General features: G+C 38.5%; 1 protein-coding gene across 4 annotated transcripts in view; it reads left to right on the plus strand.

The window, feature by feature from the left end:
* CBFA2T2 (CBFA2/RUNX1 partner transcriptional co-repressor 2) overlaps positions 1-15681 on the plus strand; it is a 144039-nt gene that overhangs the window by 87267 nt on the left and 41091 nt on the right. For all 4 annotated transcript variants that reach the window (XR_003037873.2, XM_002692301.7, XM_010811664.4 and 1 more), the window contains exons 2-3: positions 12322-12465; positions 15169-15410. Coding sequence is in view for 3 of the 4 variants with exons in the window: in XM_002692301.7 (XP_002692347.3) it covers positions 12322-12465; positions 15169-15410 (386 nt within the window). In the remaining variant the exon portion in view is untranslated. The remainder of the gene's footprint in view (positions 1-12321; positions 12466-15168; positions 15411-15681) is intronic.

A 15681-nucleotide genomic window follows, 5' to 3' on the forward strand; every position in this document is an offset into this window, starting at 1 on the left:
TTTGCTATGTAACAGAATGATTCAGTTTTACACATAAATATTTTTTCGTATTCTTATTACAGGATATTGAATATAGTTCCTTGTGCTATACAGTATGACCTTGTTGTGTATCCATTCTCTGTACCGTGGTCTGCCAAACTCCCCATCCACCCCTCCCCTGTATTTCCTCCCTCTTGGCCCCAAGTCTGTGGACTGTGTCTCTGAGTCTGTTTCTGTTTCATAAAAGAGTTCATTTGTGCCATATTTTAGATTCCACGTATAAGTGCTGTCATATGATACTTGTCTAAACAGTCAACAAATCTTATTTATTGTAACTAAATAGTTTTTAAATCCATCCCCATTTTTCCATTCCTACTGCTGCTCCTATCCAAGGCTACAGTCGTCTCCCACTATAATAACCTTGTAAGTTAGTCTCTTCCTGTATCATGATCTCACCATTTCCCCAACTGTAGCTAGTGATCTTTCTTTTCTTAGGACATATTTCAAGTTTACAAAATAGGAAAAAAACAGTATAACAAACACCCATGTACCCACTGTTTGTCAGATTTTAATGTTTTGTCTTATAATTTGCTTCAGATCTTTTAAAGAAGTGAAATGTTAGAACTACAGCTTGTGACTGTACCTGATTCCATACCTTTCCTCCCTTTGCAGTAATCATTATCTTGAATTTGATGTTTATTATTCTCTTGGCTTAAAAAAGTACTTTACTACATATACATATGTAAATGTAAATCAATCCCTTATCACATAATTTTAAATGGTTTTTATAGAAGTATCCTACTATCCCTATTTCGTACAACATACTCTTTAGCAAGTATGGCTACACTGTTTGGGGATTTAACTTTTCAATACACAGAGCTTTAATTAGTTCACTTATTTTAACAGTCTTCACTGTTTTTTATGAATAAGCTACAATTGTCTATTCTCTGTTGCTGGACATTTATGTATGTAAATTTTGTATATTTTAGTAATTGCTCATCAGGTTACACCAAAAGTCTTGCGGGCATGTAGTAAGATTTACGTTGAATTTATTAATTAAAGTGAAGTGAAAATATTAGTGAGTTTTCCACCCATAAGTACGACAGATCTTTCCGATTATTTGTCTCCTTTCATGTCTTTCAGTCTACTTATATTCTTTATAAAGATTTTATGTATCTTGAGTTATGTTTATTTCTAAGTGGTTTATAATTGTTGTGTATTTGTATCTTTTTGAAATTACTGTTTATTTGCTGGTACATAGGAATGTAATTTTTAAAGCTGTTCATTTATTTTTGGCTGTTCTGGGTCATCTTCGCTGCACAGTTTTCTCTAGTTGGAGTGAGCGGGGGCTACTCTTGGTTACGGCGCAAAGGCTTCTCGTTGCAGACTCTGGGTTCTCGGGCATGCTGGCTTTTGGTAGTTGTAGCATGTGGCTGCAGTAGTTGCGATTCCCAGGCTCCAGAGCACAGGCTCAACAGTTGTGGCATACGAACTTGGTTGCTCTGTTGCACGTGGGATCTTCCTGGTCCAGGGATCAAACCTGTGTTTCTTGCATTGGCAGGCGGATTCTTTACCACTGAGCCACCAGGGAAGCCCAGAAATGCAATTAATTTTTAAAATACTAGGCTTTTATCTAGCACCCTTGCTAAACCTGCATTTTTTTTTTCTAATACTGGGTGGTAGAGTCTCTTGGGTCGACATAGAAAGTTATCTTGTGTGTGCAAAAGGATCATTTTATTTACTTCTTTCCAGTCCTTATACCTGTTACGGTTGGCTAACAGTCCTGCTGCCATGACTTGTGGTGGTGGTGTTTTAGTCACTAAGTCATGTATGACTCTTTCGACCCCATGGACTGTAGGCTGCCAGGCTCCTCTATCCATGGGATTTCCCAGGCAAGAATACCAGAGTGGGTTACCATTTCCATTTCCAAGGGATCTTCCTGACCCAGGAATTGAACCCACTTCTCCTGCATGGCAGGTGGCCTCCTGCATTGCAAGTGGATTCTTTACTGCTGAGCCACCAGGGATTCCTACTATGGCTTAACTCTTGAGTAAATATTGAAAAGAAGCATTGATAATGGACATCTTTTTCTTTGAGAGTTGAAAGGTGATGCTTATATTTCACCAATAAGTATATGGGTTTTTAGAGGAGACCCTTTATCAAGTTAAGGAATTGATCTTCTATTTCTAGTTTTATTCATGTTTATAAATGGAATTGGGTTTTATTGACTGGTTTTCTATAATTGTAGAGAGATCTTAAGGTGGATTTATTAAAAGTGATTTTTATTGGAGTATAGTTGATGTATACAGTTGTGTTAGTTTCTGCTATACAGCAGAAAAAATCAGTTACATTTATACATCCACTCTTTTTTAGATTCTCTTCCCATCTAGGTTATTACAGAGTATTGAGTAGTTTCCTGTGCTATACTGTAGGTTCCTGTTAGTCATCTGTTTTATGTTTGCTACTGCTAAGTCGCTTCAGTCATGTCCGACTCTGTGCGACCCCATAGACGGCAGCCCACCAGGCTCCGCCGTCCCTGGGATTCTCCAGGCAAGAATACTGGAGTGGGTTGCCATTTCCTTCTCCAGTGCACAAAAGTGAAAACTGAAAGTGAAGTCGCTTAGTCGTGTCCGACCTCAGCAACCCCATAGACCGCAGCCCACCAGGCTCCACCGTCCCTGGGATTCTCCAGGCAAGAACACTGGAGTGGGTTGCCATTTCCTTCTCCAGTGCATGAAAGTGAAAAGTGAAAGTGAAGTCGCTCAGTCGTGTCCGACTCTTAGCGACCCCATGGACTGCAGCCAACCAGGCTCCTCCATCCATGGGATTTTCCAGGCAAGAGTACTGGAGTGGGGTGCCATTGTTTTATGTTTAGTAGTGTGTATATGTCAGTTCCAGTATCCCAATTTACCCCATTCCCCCTTGGATACCATAAGTTTGTTTTCTACATCAGTGACTATTTCTATTTTGTAAATATGATCATTTGTGTCATTTTTTAGATTCCACATATAAGTGATATCATGATATTTGACTTCAGTACTGTGACATAGGTCTATCCATGTCACTGCAAATTGCATTATTTCATTCTTTTTAAGGTGTTTTTCAAAAATCTGTTAATGTGGTGAATTATTGGACTTTCTAATATTAAATTATCCTTACATTCTTAGATAAACTCAGCTTGATTGTAATTTTTAAAAAATACGTTACTGGATTTGGTTTACTAATTTTCTTAGCTTTATTGTGAGATAATTTATATATAATAAAATACACTCATTTAATATAAAAAATTTGAGTTTTAGCTATTGTATGTAGTTATTTTAACATTGTTACCATCAAGATGTGGAATATTTCCATCACCATAAAAAGATTTATCATGCCTCCTAATGTGCCCCTTGTGGTCAGTTTCTTCCCATCGGTACCAGGCACTGATCTGTTTTTTGTCACTCGTTCTGTCTTGTCTAAAGTTTCATATAACTAGGATACTCTAGTATATAGTTTTGTTGTGTGTCTGGCATCTTTCACTTAGCCTAATGCTTCTGGCATTCGGCCATGTTGTTGGATGGTAGTATGTTCCTTTTCGTTGATGTGTTACACTTTGTGTTTCTTTGATGGCTAGTATGTCTTACACCTTTTTATGTCCTCACCAGCCATTTATATATCTTATTTGAGAATTGTTCCTTCACATCTTTTTGTGCATTCTTAAAATTGGGTTGTTTGTTATCATCAAGTTGTTAGAGTTATTTATATGTTCTGGGTTATCTTTGTTTCTGGTGTCAGATGACACTAGTTGAAGACAGGGAAAGGTGGGATGACTAAGAGGGAAATGAGCATAGTCATGAAGCAAGTGGTCCTTCACAGGTATGCTGGTCATCTTTGAGGTTCTCCATTTAGATCTGTCTGAATTTTGGAAGAACATCAGATAACTAGCCTCCTTTTTGCAGCTCTTCAGCTTCATGTTGTTAGTGTTTTGTCTTTAAATAATTTTTTTTCTGTTTTAAAATAATTTTTATATGTTATTTTCTTTCACTGTCAATAGTAGAAGTCTCTTCACATCCAGGCTTTAGAAAATAAAACATTATTCAGATGAGCCACTTTGGTGGATGTGGTTTTTTACAAAAAGGTTTATAGGCATAAAATAAAAAATAAACTAAGAATTAGGCATTTGAATTTTTCCAGTTTTTTAATCAACCATAGTAGAGATCAGTAAACTGTGGCCCACTGCCTGGTTTTGCAAATAAAGTTTTATTGGAACACAGCCCAGTTCTTTGTATACTGTCTACTGTGCCACCACAGCAGAGTTGAATAGTTGTGACAGAGAGCATATGGCCCAAAATGCCAAAAATATTTACTGTCTTGCCCTTTACAGAAAAAGTTTGCTGATCCCTAACTGTAGAAATGTATTAAATTAATTTTTCAATGTATTTATGAATGTGGAATGGAAACATCTGTTTTTTTCAATCCTTATCATTAGTATATGGTAAAGCATTTATTTTGTTTCAGTTGGGTTCTGTTTTCAAAGTCCCTTGTAAAATACTTTCTAGTAGTTTCTTCACCTGAATACTTATGCCTCTGTTTTTGTTGAATAATAAATTATCTCTCATTGTAAACAATTATTCCTGGCTATCACTGCATATGAAGCCTGCATGTTGTTAGAAAGTTGAATATGTTGTCAGGTTTGTGGCAGAGCTACAAGAACGGGAAATGCTTATCCTTATAAAGCCTATAAGTGCGACAGTAATTTTGATGTTCTTTCCATGATCTTTAAAAGATTAAAATAGTCAGTTTTGGAGATGCTTCTTACCTGATGGTTACACATTTAGAACATTTACCTATCCTTGACAATTGTTAAAGAGAAATTGTGGTCAAGAAAATCTTTTTCCTGATTTTTCCTTGGTCTGATACCCACTTTTGGGACAGCATTCAAACCGTACACTTCATGCTTTTTGTCCAGATGTGCTGCAGGACAGCCCATGTAGCCTTCCCAGTAAACTACCTAATGGTCTATAAAGACTTCGCTGGCCTTCATGAATTAAGTAATGCTTCTACTTCTTTATTTTCTTAGTATTTTGTACACATTTAAATGTATCTGTCTTTCCTGTGACTCAGGGTCCTGTCTTCTTTCTCTCTCTCCCAGAGTCTTGCAGATACAGGGCAGTTGGTATTGTGGAAACTAGAGCACCTCAAAATTCAGCTACAAATGATTGCAAATAGTTCAGTTATATATCAGTCGAGAATTGTTTCAATACAAATGTACTGTGGTACACTCCCACAATGAACTGTCATGAATTGATTTTTTTTTAATTACAGTATAGTTGACTTACAGTGTTGTGTTTCTGTTGTACAGCGAAGTGAATAAGTATACCTATACTTATATACAGTCTTTTTTAGATTCTGTTCCCATATAGATCATTACAGAGTATTGGGTAGAGTTCCTTGTGCTATATATAGTAGGTTCTTATTAGTTATACAGTATATATTTATACTATGCTATATATGTTTACCGGAGAAGGCAATGGCACCCCACTCCAGTACTATTGCCTGGAAAATCCCACGGATGGAGGAGTCTGGAAGGCTGCAGTCCATGGGGTCGCTGAGGGTCGAACATGACTGAGCGACTTCACTTTCACTTTTCACTTTCATGCATTGGAGAAGGAAATGGCAACCCACTCCAGTGTTCTTGCCTGGAGAATCCCAGGGATGGGGAAGCCTGGTGGGCTGCCGTCTATGGGGTCACACAGAGTCGGACACGACTGAAGCGACTTAGCAATATATATTTACTATATACCATAGATATTTAAATATACTATATATATTTATATATAGTAGTGTGTATATGTCAATCCCAATTTCCTAGCTTACCCCTCCCCCACCCATCATTCATTTGTTTATTTAAAAAAAAAAGTTGTGGAATTAGAACTTTCAGGACATGCTGTTAAATTAGAAAATGAAACAAAAAAACAAGGAGCAATACAGTTTGTATGTGGTATAGATCAGTTGCCTGTTGTTTTATGCTACAACAAACCATGCTAAACCTTAGTGGCTTATAAATCCATGAGACAAGAGGTTCTGTTCTTGCTCGTGCTCATTTATTCATATGTCTGCAAGCAGTTAACTACAGATCATACTCATTAGGTTAGGCTCTTAGATGTTTGGGGATCAGCTCATTTGTAGAGAGAAAGAATGGGTGGATATACAAGAAACAGATTTAAGTGGTTTTGAGTGAGATGTGGGGTATATAGGGACAGGAGCAGGGAGTATTTCTTTTTATATCATATATTAATTTTTGAACAATACAAATATATGCTTATTCATACAAAAAAGAAAATTATCTACCTAACCTCTGCCCACCCCACCCCACCCCCATAGTTCTGTTTAAACTATGACAGTTGTTTCTTAGGAATCTGATTTGTTTTAAAGAACTGGTAATGACTTCCTTGGTTCACCCTGTTTGGAATGATCAGTATTCCTGTGCTATTCATCTGAAAGATCTATCAGTTCAGTTCAGTTCAGTTGCTCAGTCGTGTCCAACTCTTTGCGACTCCATGGACTGCAGCATGCCAGGCCTCCCTGTCCATCACCAACATCATGAGTTTACTCAAGCTCATGTCCATTGAGTTGGTGATGGCATCCAACCGTTTCATCATCTGTCGTCCCCTTCTCCTGCCTTCAATCATTCCTAGCATCAGGGTCTTTTCAAATGAGTCAGCTCTTCACATCAGGTAGCCAAAGTATTGGAGTTTCAGCTTCAGCATCAGTCCTTCCAATGAATATTCAGGACTGATTTCCTTTAGGATGGACTGGTTGGATCTCCTTGCAGTCCAAGAGACTCGCAAGAATCTTATCGATCACCACAGTTCAAAAGCATCAATTCTTTGGTGCTCAGCTTTCTTTATGGTAAGAAAGTATAACTATAGTATAGTAAGATCTATATTCAGCTTATTTTTCTCAGAGATGATAATCAGGAGCACTTGATCATATCTTCTTCTCTCTAGAACTTAGCATAGATTAACATCTCAATGGCCAAGTAAAATCATTAACAGGGTTATTGGGAGGGTATATGTCAGAAACCATAGTCACACAGCAAGTAAGTGATAGAGCATCCTTCATATCAAGCTCACCTTCTTTCAGCTAAAGTTCATTCCCCTTTGCAGCTCTGGGGTTTCCACCTCTTTCCAGTTGTTTGTGGGCACTCCTTCCCCTCGCATAGTTGGCATTTGTCTTCTCTCTTATTTATACTTCTTGTATTTGTTGCTCCTTCATCAACCTGAAAGTAATTTTTTTTAAACTGTAATAAAAAAAAAACTAACGGAAAAGCAGTTTATAATGACTTGTAAATGCCCTCATTTGTGGGCAGTTTATCATACAAGATTCTTCCCAAGTAGGACTTGGTTACACAAGATGTTTATGTTTGTGTTTAGCATTACTTTCTCTTAAAGCTACAGAATACTTCTGCCCTTTAGTTTCATGTTTGATTCTTCAGCCTCTTATGTGGGGGATATCACAGTACCCTCACCCAGAGAACTGTTCATCATTTTTTCTTTCTGTCAGTTTTCTGTTTTCGTGACTCGCTTAGCACCTTTCACAGTGGAGGGGTAAAATCATTACCCATACATAGTTTCCCGTGTTTGTCCTTCTTCTTTAGCTTAAGTTGTTTGGCGTTATGTTGTTAGGTGGTGAACCATCAGTGGTTTTGCAAATTCATGTGATCACATTTCCAATATATCCAGATATTTTAAATAGTCAAAGCACAAACTCATAGAGTGACTGAATAATTACTTTGAACTTTAGAATCTGTGTTTTAAGATCTAGTTGAACCTTTCTGATAAAACTAAGGGTTAATTTAATTTTCTAGGACTGAATACTTTGTCTCTTTAATGGTTCAGGCAGTGGTGTTTATGGGCTCAAGTCACGCTTAAGAAAATAGAATTTCTTCTGTTTGAACTTTAACGTTCTCTGGAATTGAAAAGAGCTCAAAATATGGTTGATTCTTTCAAGGGATCCAGCTAGATGTTTTATAAAACATCAGTTTTAAAAAAATTCAGAAATGATGTCATTCTAAAAGCGATTGGCCACCAAGCAGAGGGTTAAAGTGCCTACTTTGGAATATACTCCTTATCCACCATCTGAACAACTGTTGCATTTATCAGATTATGAACCAGGATAGAACTCTCATGTTATCAGGTGCAGTCTTGCTGCCCAGCTTCCAACACAATATCATCTTACATTATACTTGGTACTTTTGCAGCTGTTAATTCTTAGATTTTTTTTCCATACAATATCACTGAGGTCGCATGGACTGTTGATCGTATGCTCATTTTCTGTGGGGAACAAATGTCAATATTAACTTGGACATAGTCACAAGACGAGTTAAGTGATAAAATCAGGCACTAGTCTTCATGTTTTCTAATCATTATTAGTATTCTTTCTTAAAATAGCTTCTTTATATCCAGCACTAGCATTATCTCTAATCCTTACAACAGAATGAGGCCCAGAAAAGTGAAGTGATTTAATAAAATTCACGCAGGCTGTTAGAATGACGGTTCACACCAGACCTTTCCGTCTCTGTACCCACACTCTTCCGACTAGACAGTGTTGTTGCTTGAAACCTGAGGCGTATCACTAGTGTGGCAGGTTTGGGAGTAGTGATGTGAATAAAGGGTAGGTAGTTTTAACCTATAAACAGTACTCTGGAGTTTGGGTTTTTCCCATTGTCTAAGCTTTCACTTGGTATATAATTCAGTGTTCTGCAGTTGGGCTGCTCTGAGTTTTTCGTTCTGCCAAGTGCTTAGTGCTAAAACACATCTCACTGCTAAGCCCTCCTCGGGCCTTTGGCGCCCTTGCTGTAGAGGCAGGTGGTTTGAAGAAAGGCTCCCTCTAGGTTGTTGCACATTGTACACAACACACAACAGTGCGAGACAACTGTCAGCTCCTCCCTTCTTCTCTCCTCTCACCCTCCAGAAAGCTGGACCCAGATGGAAGAGCTGGAAGCATGTCAACTGCGCTCTGAAGGGCATTGAGAAAATACTGTCAGGAAGAAAAAGGCAAACGTGATAGCTAATTAGTCCACTCATCAGACAGGACTACCATCAATTTCATCGTGAAAGTGTCCCGGACAGAGAGATGGAAGGGCTGGCAGAGTGTTGCCCACATGGCTCTCAAAGAGGATTTTTTTTTGTCAGGGGATTTGTAACTTGGGATTGCTACCCTGATTGACTGTACATACTCATTTTCTCTCTCCCCAAAATGTGGCCACTGCAAACTAAAGTAGAAAAATTCTTTGGAGGGATATTTTCCTCATGAGAACGTGCCCTTCAGTGTACAAAGATTTGCCTTTTTGCCAGGGTCATGAATGCTTTTAGATATACTGTATTTATAACTATGATCTCAGTGAAGGAAAACTTTGATGTAATATTCTCATTTTTCTATTTCTTGTACTTTGAATTTAGCAGTTATTGGAGAATAAGTGCATGGTACTTAAGTGAAAAGCTTGGAATGGCTGAGAGGAACATAGCTCAACTTAAAGGATATTATGGTAGCCCTGACCCTATTTTAACCAAGTAGGTAACAAGTTTCCTTTAATGGGAAAAATAACCCTCTGAAGGTATTAGAACATTACTCTTCAAGTCCTATTCATATTAGCTCAGACCTAATTCTAATGTCAAGTTTAATCTACCCAATCTGATTTTCTGGGATTTGTTGCCATCGAGTATTGTCAAACAGCTATAAATTGTCCTTATGGATGAAGTAGCCTGTGTTTAGGATCACCTCTACTTTTATTTTGGAGAAGGCAATGTCACCTCACTCCAGTACTCTTGCCTGGAAAATCCCATGGACAGAGGAGCCTGGTAGGCTACAATCCATGGGGTCGTGAAGAGTCGGACACGACTGAGCGACTTCCCTTTCATGTTTCACTTTCCTGCATTGGAGAAGGAAATGGCAACCCACTCCAGTGTTCTTGCCTGGAAAATCCAAGGGATGGGGGAGCCTGGTAGGCTGCCATCTATGGGGTCACACAGAGTTGGACACGACTGAAGTGACTTAGCAGCAGCAGCAGCTACTTTTATTTTATTTTTTGGACACTCATCATAAATGACATGCCTGGTATCAGAGATGTTGTCTGAGACATTGGAGTGGAGACAACATCTCCACTCTTTTTTCATATTTAGAATAGTTGATATATATAAACATGTATTTCATCATCCATAGTAATTTATATAGTCGACTATGATTCTGTTTCCATTCTATTGCAATTGATGTTCACTTGTCTGCATAGTCCCAAATTAGCTATCCACTCCCCACTACTTTGATTAATTTATTAGAAGTCAAGAAAGAATGCAGTTGAGATAAGCTGAATTCATAAGCTGGTTTCTTTCTTTCCCAGCCACTGTTCTCACTGTTAACCCTTGTGTCACATAATCCCTTGACCTCGCTGCCTTGTCTTAGATTCCTAGGATTGCCATAACAAAGTACCACAAACTGAGTGACTTAAAACAACACTATTCTCTTACAGTTCAAGAGGCCAGATGTCCAAAATCAAGGTATCAGCAGGGTTGATTCATTCGTGGCCTCAGAGAAAGAATCTTTTTTATCCTTGTCTTCTGATTTTAGGTAGTTACTGACAATTCTTGGCATTCCTTAGCTTGCAGATGGCACTGTTCCAATCTCTGCCTCCATTGTCACATGGTGTTCTCTCTGTGAGCCTAGGTCTGTCTTCAGGTAGACTTCCCTCTGTCTGTCTTTTCCCTCCTCTTATAAGGACATGGGATTTAGAAACTACTCAGATAATCCAGGATAATCTCCTTCCCTCAAGATCCTTAATTATGTCTTCAAGGACCCTTTTTTCCAAATAAGGAAACATTCACAGTCAAGGAATTAAGAGGTGAACATATTTTGGGCAACCACCATTCAGCCTATTGTACTAAGTAATCATCTTCATAACTTCTTAGTCCTCTAGGTAGATATCTTGGTATTAGGTTGGCACAAAAGTAAGTACAGATTCAGAACATGAATTATAAATTATTGTAACCAGGCTCAAACACATCTTTATTAATCAAAATAGGAACCATTACAATCAGCACATACTTGCCAAAGAGAAAGAAGTTTGTTTACTCCTGTAGCCGAAAAACCCGTGCTTCGGAATTTGACCAACTCTTGGAAAGCATTTTCTACCTCCTGCTGATTGTGAAAGCATTTTCCCTGCAAAAAGTTGTCGATGTTTGAAGTGGTGTTTGGTTGACAAGAGGTCAGTGGAGGATGAGGCAAAACTTTATATCCCAATTCATTCAACTTTTGAAGCACTGGTTGTACAACGTACAGTCGGAAGTTGTAGAGAATTGGGCCCTTTCTGTTGACCAATGCCAGCTGTAGGCATTGCAGTTTTCGGTGCATCTCATCGATTTGTTAATGGTTTGGCTGGGATTCAGGAAGCTGTAATGGATCAGACGGGCAGCAGACCACCAAACAGTGACTATGACATTTTTTGGTGCAAGTTTGGCTTTGAGAAGTGCTTTGGAGCTTCTTGGTCCAACCACTGAGCTGCTCATCACCAGCTGTCATATAAAATCCTCTTTTCGTCACATGTCATAATCCAATCAAGAAATGGTTCATTGTTATTGTGTGGAATAAGAGAAGACAACACTTCAAAAAATGACGATTTTTTTGGACTTGGAGTCAGCTCATGAGGAACCTGCTTATCAAGCTTTTTCACCTTTCCAATTTGCTTCAAATGCCAAATGACCATAGAATGGTCGACGTTGAGTTCTTGGGCAACTTCTCATGTAGTTGCAAGAGGATCAGCTTCACTGATTGCTCTCGGTTGTTGTTGTCAGCTTCCAGTGGCTGGCCACTGCACTCCTCATCTTCAAGGCTTTCGTCTGCTTTGCAAAACTTGATCCACCCCCGCACTGTGTGTTCATTAATTTAAGAATGTATTCCACTGCTGCTGCTGCTAAGTTACTTCAGTCATGTCCGACTCTTTGTGACCCCATAGACGGCAGCCCATCAGGCTCCTCCCCCGTCCCTGGGATTCTTCAGGCAAGAACACTGGAGTGGGTTGCCATTTCCTTCTCCAATGCATGAAAGTGAGAAGTGAAAGTGAAGTCGCTCAGTCGTGTCTGACTCTCAGCGACCCCATGGACTGCAGCCAACCAGGCTCCTCCATCCATGGGATTTTCCAGGCAAGAGTACTGGAGTGGGGTGCCATTGTATTCCACTATCAAACAGCAAATTTCAACAATGCAAAAATGGCAATTACATTTGCACCAACATAATATTTCAGATTGTTGTCACTGTTTTTATTATTTTATAGAAAATTCTGACTTCCATTCCTTTTATTCTTTACAGTGGGTGCTGACAAAAGGGTGCCAGCGATGCCTGGATCTCCTGTGGAAGTGAAGATACAGTCAAGATCCTCCCCTCCCACCATGCCGCCCCTTCCACCAATAAATCCCGGAGGACCCAGGCCTGTGTCGTTCACTCCTACAGCACGTGAGACCTCTTAGTTGCTTGGGTTTGTGGTTTACAGTGACGTTTGGATCTAAATGAATGTCATTAAGTCTTCTATATTCACTGCTCAACATTTTCTTAATGGCTATTAACAATACACACATATATTTGGTTGTTTCTTTTTCCCTCAGAGAATAGTACATAACTCTTTCAGGTACTTGGAAATTTAGTAGTATAAATATTTTGTTTTCATATTTTTGACTTAAAAGTATCTATTTTAATTTCTTTGACTCTAAAAGGATGAATTTTCAATTATTATACTGGTTCATAGGATTCAAAGTAAATTTTATAAAATTATTGAACTACTCCACGAGTGTCATGGTAAGGTTTTTTTACAAAAGAAAATGATTGTTTTATTAGTTTAGTAGGGCTGCTTTAACAAAATTCCAAAGACTGGGTGATTTAAACGACAGAAACTTATTTTTTCACAGGTCTGGAGGTTAGAGGTCTAAGATCAAGATGTCAGCAGATTGGTTTTTTCAGAGGCTCTCTCTCTCTGTCTTGAAGAGAGCTGCCTTCTTGCTCTGTCATCTCCTACCCTTTCCTTGTGCGTGTGCATCCTTGATGCTTCTTCCTCTTCTTACAAGTACAATAGTCATGTTTGATTACGACCTAGGTTCATGACGTCATTTAACCTTTAAGGTCCCTGTCTCCAAATACAGTCACGTTCTAAGGTACTCTGGTGATCAGAACTTCAACACAGGAATTTGAGAGGGTGATATAATTTAGTCCATAACAATCCTATTAAGACAATAAATGTATAATAAGTTGCTCAGCCTTATTAGTCAAAAAGGAACTAAAACCAATGTAGTATTGTGTACACCCAAGAATGTTCAGAATGAAATAGAACATCAAGTCTTGGTGAGAGTATGTGTGAAGCAACTTGAACAAGAACGTTTTTTGGTACTATCTACTAAAGCTGAATTTCCCCAAACCCTGTAACAAATTTAGCCCTAAAACCTCAATTTTAAAAAGAAGATTTAATTATTTATAGTCCCAAAACATTTGAAGTTAAGTAACTGGCAACTGGAGCAATTTGAGCCAGAATTTATGATATGAAGTTTGGTATCTTTTCCCCTTAATTTCTGTAATTTTATCTCACAGTTAAACAGCCTTAGATAAAGGTAGTGTCTTTGAAGTGAAGCAGATTTAAATCTAGACTATCATTCAGATTTCAAGATACACACTGTAGAATTCTATGTGTATCTGTATGTGTAACTAAATTGAGCCCTTTTGACCTCCATACTTGACTGTTTAGGGGTGAATATGTGTTATTTCAGAAAATGTGATCATGCCAAGTAAGTATCAGAGTGGCCAAAAGCATGGTAATGTATTATATTTATGAGTTGCTTCAAAAGAGGGCAGCTCTCCAGTAGCAGTGGGCCTTTCTGTGAACACCTTTGCAGCTAATTTTCTGAATTGCTGAGGTTGAGTGTTAAACCTTCCTTGCCAGTAGTAGCTCTAATGTCCTTTCCTGGAAGACAGTAGGAAGATCACCATCTTTTTTCTCAGCCTGTTAACCCTCTATGCAGTGAGCGTTTTAGCAACATTTTAATATATGCTTTGATAGCTAATTATGATATACACAGATGTATATTTATCAAGAATTGGACAGTCTTTCAAGGCAGTGCAAATATAGCAAGAACTAAGTATAATTTGGTAAGTAAAATAAGGGGCACATGTACATAGCACAGAAAAGTTATGAAATCTAGTAGGAGCAACATGCATGCGTGCTGAGTCGCTTTTGTTATGTCCAGCTCTTTGCAACCTCATGGACTGTAGCCTGCCAGGCTCCTCTGTCACACAGTCTGTCAAATAATGCTTCTTAATACAGGTGATGTGTTTTTAGACATTGTTTTCTTTTGCTAAATTTTCAGGCCTGGAAATGACTAAATAAAAATCTATTGACACTTAGGCATATTTATTTCATTCATCAGGGAAGAAGGGACTTTGCCTCCAAGACCATAGCTCTAGAGCTGTGTTCCAGATTAAAACTACAAGAAATCAGTGTTCAGAACAATGGGCAAATAGGAAAACTAATTAATCACATATATTATCATTAGAGCAGAAATATAGAATGGAAGTATCCCATATGGTATCTAGAAGACGCTTGGCACTATCAAGGCAGAGAAAAACAGATTTTGATGAACGTGAATATTCTGAATGGTCAAAGAGATACATATATATCTCATTGTAGGAATAAATCAATAAACCTATGGGGTAGGAAAAAAAATATCATATTAACGCAACTCTCTGCTTTCTGATAATCTTGTTCAAATGCTATATATTTAATTGACCGCTTTGCTTCTTTGGGAGTCTGAAGTTGGGATCAATGTCCTGTTGGAAATAGATTCTACCAGATTCTGCTCATGCAACCCACTGCAAGAAGTCTTAAAAGCTACCCTTCCTCCCCACCCCCAACACCTGCAGAAGTTAGATGTCCCTTCTCTTTGCTCTTGTGGCTCTCAACACTCCTCTCAACATGTCTATGTTACTCTGTTAACCGTTTTTTATCAGGCAGTCTGTCTCATTGTAAAGCAGTGTTGTTGAGGGCTGAATCAGTGTCTTCTATATGCTTTTATCATGTGAATTACAAAATTCAAATCAATAAATGAAAGAGAATGCAAAAATAAGAAATTAACAGGGATCATTGTGATTTGCACTTAAACCAAGTTTTTCTTTTAGTGAGCAATGGCATCAACCATTCTCCTCCTACCCTTAACGGCGCCCCATCACCACCACAAAGATTCAGCAATGGTCCTGCCTCTTCCACATCATCTGCACTAACTAACCAACAGTTGCCAGCCACTTGTGGTGCTCGGCAGCTCAGCAAGTTGAAACGCTTCCTCACCACTCTGCAGCAGTTTGGCAATGACATCTCACCTGAGATTGGGGAGAAGGTGCGGACTCTTGTTCTAGCGCTGGTGGTAAGTACGGCATCACTGTCAATGACTGCTTTGAGTATGTGGCTCAGAACTGAAGCCAGCAGAGAAATTTGCGCATACTTCTCCTCATTCCCAAACTTGTAGCAGTGTGGTAAATTCTACAGTCTAGATTAATTTGTAGAATAGTATTGAATCATGGATTTCAGTTGTGGATAATGTTTATCAATTTAATTCCTTTAAGCAACTTTGAATTTGTCTTAAAACTAAGTTTCAAGAGATCCACTGAGGTTCCACTAAGTTTTGTTACTTAATA

The sequence above is a fragment of the Bos taurus genome, chromosome 13 (genome assembly GCF_002263795.3).
Source record: "Bos taurus isolate L1 Dominette 01449 registration number 42190680 breed Hereford chromosome 13, ARS-UCD2.0, whole genome shotgun sequence".
NCBI classification, from domain to species: Eukaryota; Metazoa; Chordata; class Mammalia; order Artiodactyla; family Bovidae; genus Bos; species Bos taurus.